Here is a 6,281-nt window from a genome sequence, read left to right as displayed (position 1 = left end):
TCCACTACATACTTTCACTCTGGATCATAGTGATGGACCCAAGTTTCTTTTGCGGTGAAAACATTCGTCAAAAATTCATCTGGGTCTCTATTAATTAACTCCAAATTGGTCTCAGCGAGGGCATGTCGACGCGCTGGTAACGTTTCTGGTGCCCAACCTGCCGACATTTTTTTGAGTCTCAATTCATCGTGCAAATTTTTTTCTATGGTACTATCGCGGCCAAAATACTTTGGTCGTCAATGTAACATAAATGACATTCAATTGTAAAGCAAACTTTAGGATATTTAACCTTATTTTTTACTACTGTCAAAATTATTTTAATCTATCAGTGTCATACGGGTGGGGTAAATCCCAGCTGCGGAGGCAGGGTTCAAAAGCAAAAGGTCAACATGGTCGCGATTTAGACAACCTTCAGAAGCAAGTAAGACGATTCTATATTTATCAAAAACTGAAGGTGCCATATTTTTGACAAGAATAATTTGAAATTGTCATGTATATTGACATTAATACTTGATTTACATTTGAAGTGTCAAAAAGTGACGACCAAAGTATTTTGGCCGCGATAGTACCTATGGAAAGGCCACATTTTTCTACTATAAATCTGGCAGTAACTCTTCGATCAGTAAGAACCACATCATGGACTAAATAAATATTTTCTTTCGTAAGGCTGTTTTCGGCGCACCAGCACCTGGTGCGTGTTCACAAGATTTGAAATCTCGAGACCAGTTCTTAACAACTTGATACGAAGAACTAGAGTCACCCAACACTTCCAAGGTATCCTAATAAATATCTTGGGGCGATAAGTTCTTTTTACAGAGGTACGGTCGGTGGACAAATAAAACTGGGACACTTAAAATTTAATCAATGTAAATCAGACCATTGAATTGTCAATATATTTGTCAGTGTCTATATAATATGTCATACCCAAAGTTAACCTATTTGTGATAAAACCGTAATTAAACCATGCAAATTTGTAAATTTTGACTTATGTGATTGTCATTTTTGTCCCAGTTTTATTTGTCCATCGACTGTACATTATCACAGCTCTTGTTTCAATTTTATTCATTTTTAAAAAATCGCGAACACGACGAAATTAATTTAACAGTTCTTAAACAGAAAAACAGAGACAAACGTAACTTGGCGTATGTTAATGGTAATAAATAACAGTTCGGAGGAACATGACTTTTCATCTGTCAATCAACGGCTTCTATGCCCTCGTAAATCATGTGCGTAATTAAAATCATCTGTTTTTAATTTTTTTTTTTCTCATTACATTATTTTTTGTTAAAACGCAGTGATTAAAAATATTCGAACAACATTAAAAAAAAATATCTTCAAAACCTAATTAAAGAGATCACGATCTACAGAAGAATGGATGAAATTAATGTAATGTAACCTGTTGATCTCCCGTGTTACGCACTGGATGAATGGACTTTGTTAATATGCCGCATTGTTATTGATATTCGAATTATTAATAAACAAAAATGATTAACCAGTGGTTGGTTAAACATACTAGAATCAAAGTAACCTATATTTTCTTGACTCCGTTATTTAATGGTGTTTATTTATCAAAAATTGTTATTATTATGAATGATACTTGCTAATTTGGCAACATCGCACATTCTTTACCAAAGCAAATCAAAGTCAAAACTAGCATCCAAGAACAGTTCTAAATAATAATTATGTAAATGAGTACAATTTGTTAGAAATATCAATACAATGTTGCATTATTTATTACAAAATTGACAACATTTGTTGTAAGAAAATAGACCAATTTTTCTATGTGCATGAACACGGTTCGTTGTGTGATCAGCGCAGCATATTGTACGCAATGGAGTTGTGTGTGTGTATAAATTTTGTGTTTTTTAAAAACATTTATTTATTTTAGCCTAGTTTTCGAAGAAACTAAATTTAAAGTATGTGTACTACTGTTGGTTGTAACAAAATTTACTAATGAAGTGCCTACAACACACTTTAAGAGTGTACGAACGCCACACTCAAATTAACTACTGGATAAAATTGTTACACACAAAAATTATCCAAGTAAGATTTTTTTATAATCCGAAAAACTATTAAAATCAGTTGATTAATAGGTCACATTAGCTGTATATTTTGTTTATTGTGCACACATTTGTCTATAATTTTATTTAACGTTATCAAAGTAGAAATTATAATTAACTAAGCCTTTTTCTTAAATTCCAGATACTCGTTTGGAATTTGTACTGAAGCTTTGCGTATGTTCCATTTGTTTTTACTGATTCGTTCTAATGGTTCTAAGAGATCGAAAAAATAAAATGGCCTCAGAACAGCCGTTAAAGAAAAAGTTAAGACGAGGAAACAACTCTAATTCAACAGATGAGACCGATTTCATCCATAACTTGGCCGAAAGTGGTGTAGGAAATGACTTATCTGCCCTCCATTTGTCATTTCCAGCAAATGTTAATGAAGATGATATAACATTAAATACAGTCAACTCTCAGTTTCATAGGGGCAAGTCAGTGTTTCGGACTAGTGAACTTAGTGAAAGTGACCAGAAGTGTATGGAAGACAAGACGCAGGATGAAAAGGAGGATTATCCCACAACCAGTTGTTATACAAGTTCACATATCACAACCTGTGAAAATATTTCAATGCAACCAGCTCCTGACATTATGGTTTCTAGCTTTGTTGCTCCATTGATATGTTCAAATTTTGATAGAAACCAACAAGAAGAGACTGATGAATCAAATAAGCATCAAATGATTATTGATACTGATGAAGAAGAAACTGAGACTTTTTACAGTTATTTGGTAAAACAGTGTCTTTGTGAGATTCCAGATAGTATTTTAAGGAAACCATTTGAAGGTCATCAAATTATCGATGAAAATGGCAGTAGATTAGCTATATTAAGTGAATGGTCAACATCACAAGTCTTACAATTTTTATCAAATGTGCAACTGTTGTTTGATGTTTATTTGAAACAAAACAATAATGGCCATATTTGTTCAAAGATTGTTACTATTTGCAATACCTTTGTACATAATGAACATAATTTAATTGAACAGATTTTGTCCCTTTGTGAAACTAGAGATAAATATGTAAATTATTTGGCAGCAAAAGTTTTCAGCAGTTTTTTGATCATTGCTAAAACCAATATAAATAATGAATGGCTTGAAACAATAGTCAGTTTTCTGACAGTTGAGAACACTGATTATGTTAAAATGAATTTTGCATTAGAGATAATCAAACGTGTAGTGGAATGGAAAAATGTAGATATTCATGTGTTGGAGGAACCCCAAAGTCAAGATGTAGCCGGCAGCAGCAGTCAAAATGTTGATATTAACGTAAACTGTGTTACTGTACCTTATAGTGATGCAGAGAGTTATGATACTTCAGGAATTAAAGGTTTAATTATCAAAAGTTTAGAATCTAAATGGCCCGAATTAATTAACAAAATTCAATATTTGATTACACAGAATTCATCTGTTGAAGCCCAAACTTGTATTTTAACATTTTTGGCTTTATGGGAGAGCACAATTTCTGTTAAAGCTAACTTAAGTGTTGTTGATACAAAACCGTTTTATGCACATTTAGAAAATTTTGTTGGTATGCTTAACAGTAATCTACCGCCGATCATTTGGAAACAGCTGTTGTCCTTGTTTAATGAAGTTTTGTGTTATGGAAGCACTTTGGCACTGCAAGATATGCTGCCAGAAGATACTTGTCAGTTGGCTCACTTGATTGTTCGCTATGTTAAGGACTTTCGTCTCTTGGACAGTCTTCCATATAGAAGATCTGAAGGTTACACAGTGAACAGTTTTGTTGGAACAATACCCAGTACGCAACCAACACAGTCAAATATTGATAAAATACTTTTGCAAAAAATGACTTTGTTAGTGTTGAAAAGTGTGGCCATTACAATCAAGGAAACAAGATCAGACAGTTCTGATTCAAGTGTGGGTTCTGAAGACTATGATTTTTCCCATGACATGCAACTCATAGCTCGTTCAATAAGAGATGTCTTAAAAAAAGTGGATGTATTTATTAAAGTCAGTTTAGAATTTCATCCAGAAACGCCATTTTCAAAAATACTCATCCATCTATTTAGTGATCAAGATGATTACATGATTGAATCAATGGTTTGTACCTTAGATATAACGACGGGAATCTCATATCAAAATGCGTTGGCTCCAGATTTTATTGCAATGTTGAATCCAGTTCATTCTTTCATTGAATTCTTAAAAATTGTTAGTCACGATTCAGACGTATTATTAGATTATTTAGTTAGTAATGAAACCTGTTTCTTGTTGTACTTGTTGCGTTTTTTGAAATACACAAGAAGAAATTGGGACGTTTTCGTCAATAGTTGTTACGAAGGTGGAGCGTCCAGAACTAATGAGCTTGATAATACCATGACAGTTTTGATAAGACTTAAAATGCAAATTGATCGACTTGTATCAAAGGATTTGTTCCCGTATAATATTAATCCCGTTTTAAGACTGCTTGAAATTTGTGAGAATCTATATGAAGGTAACGAATACAGCTGATAGCTTTAATTTGAACTAAATATGTATTTTTATATATAATTTGTATATAACTTTCCGCGATATAGTACAAAATCTGATTTCTCCTAATTTATTGTATATTTAAATATGACACAGTTGAGCTCAGCTATATTCTCTTTTGTCGTTTTCAAAACACACCAACCCAATACAGTCTAAAATCACTAATAAGGAATTTATGCTTTAATTTAATTTGATTAACAGTACTTTGAAAAACAAAATCAAAGATTTTAACAAAAAATAAGTTTGATGTCAGAGTTGTTCAAATTTAAGTTTTTACTTTGTAAACGTCAAAAAAATTACAAGACCGTCCACGCCCTATTATCTATTTAGAACATACATATTTAAATGATCGTTAGGTTTTTTTTTATTTTTTCGGACAAGTACTGTATGTAAGCAGCAGTATTAAGTAAGCTAATTCTTTTTTATTTACAGTGTACAAAACTAGAATTGTAGGTGATAAATATATCAATCAAATAACGGTTAATTTTTAGTCAAGTTACCATAAAATAAAATAATACCGATCGATCCAAGTCTTTCTATCAAGTGAGCCATGACATTATTATAATTACACCATAAAATCAAATGTGAAATTAAAAATATCAAAGGATACGGACAGACTAATAAAACATATTTTTAATTTTCATTTAAATATGCGCCAAATATGCTGCAAGCCAACCGCATTCGTTTCCACTGTCATGATCCACTTGATAGAAAGACTTTTGGATCGCACGCTATTATACTCAGTTTAATTTATGTTATCTTTTATGTTTCCACGCTTTAAAAACTACATATTTTCAGATTTTATTAATTTGTGATTGATTCATTCTCTCTCTGATAATAATGACAAACAAACAGAATGATGTAAATTTAATCGTTTAAAAACAATATTCACAAATATTGCTAAACAAATTTAAGTACTAAATTGACACTGTAACAGTAGAAATGCATTTTATAAATTTTGCAAAATTATTTGCCTTGAATAGCAACATTTGTACTATTATAAATTTTCACAGTTACTGTTAATTAGATTAAAGAAAGGTTTACAAATAGATACTTGATCAGTGTGTTCAAGAGATTTTGTGACCATTTTTTTTTCAGTATTAATAACAGTTGGTTCTAATATGAAGTTAAAAAAAATGTTATGGGTTAGATAACATTTTACCAATCATCATTCGCACTCCAGAGAATATAGGTAGATCTAATACATACTTGTCTTTCTCTATTCAAATGGCGAATTTGTATTAAAAAGGTAATAAATAAGTCTGTATAATTAACTTATTTTCATTATTTATTCTTATTAAATAGTTTTTTATGTAACAAATTTTGTAAATTGTAGTTACCTTAATTAAGATTAACTAATTTAATTCACTCACATTTGCAATACTAAATGTAAGATTATAATTTTGTATATTATTGTGAATGTAAAATTCAACGTTTGCAATTATTTATTGTAAAAGAAAATGGCCATGATAAGTAACTACATTTGTAGATACCATGAGTGAAATTCAATGAATCTGTCAAGTTCAAATTTATAAAATAAGTAGGCAAATTGTAAAAAACATTTGACAATTCATTAAACTTCATTTTTGAGGAGTTCAAAAGAAAATAGTTGTGTAAAAGTAGGTATTACTTATAATACTTTAATATTTTAAAAATTGTACATAATGTACTAATGTATTTTTTTATTCAATACAAGACATTTCAGTAACTATATTCATCTTATCATTTCATAAATAA

The 6,281-nt window shown here is 30.7% G+C and overlaps 1 protein-coding gene across 3 annotated transcripts; it reads left to right on the top strand.

Annotated features, from left to right (window-relative positions):
- Positions 1–1,703: 1,703 nt before the first annotated feature.
- Positions 1,704–6,255, top strand: lin (protein lines homolog). Of its 3 annotated transcripts, none has more exons than XR_011156378.1 (3): positions 1,704–2,043; positions 2,203–4,619; positions 4,651–6,255. XR_011156378.1 is itself a non-coding variant. In XM_069036334.1 (3 exons), exon 3 carries the CDS (start codon positions 2,268–2,270, stop codon positions 4,524–4,526), a length of 2,259 nt encoding a protein of 752 aa, XP_068892435.1. In that variant the 5' UTR covers positions 1,714–1,836; positions 1,889–2,043; positions 2,203–2,267; the 3' UTR covers positions 4,527–6,255. The 3 variants fall into 3 exon arrangements, 2 of the variants coding, with proteins under 2 accessions (XP_068892434.1, XP_068892435.1); XM_069036334.1 differs by having other exon boundaries at positions 1,714–1,836; positions 1,889–2,043; positions 2,203–6,255; XM_069036333.1 differs by having other exon boundaries at positions 1,705–2,043; positions 2,203–6,255.
- The last annotated feature ends 26 nt before the right edge of the window (positions 6,256–6,281 follow it).

The sequence above is a fragment of the Tenebrio molitor genome, chromosome 1 (genome assembly GCF_963966145.1).
Source record: "Tenebrio molitor chromosome 1, icTenMoli1.1, whole genome shotgun sequence".
Classification (NCBI taxonomy): Eukaryota; Metazoa; Arthropoda; class Insecta; order Coleoptera; family Tenebrionidae; genus Tenebrio; species Tenebrio molitor.
This window is presented reverse-complemented; position numbering and strand designations above follow the sequence as displayed.

Excerpts from the sequence above, each read along its gene's own strand:
- lin (XM_069036333.1), top strand. The coding sequence starts at position 2,268 with ATGGTTCTAAGAGATCGAAAAAATAAAATGGCCTCAGAACAGCCGTTA.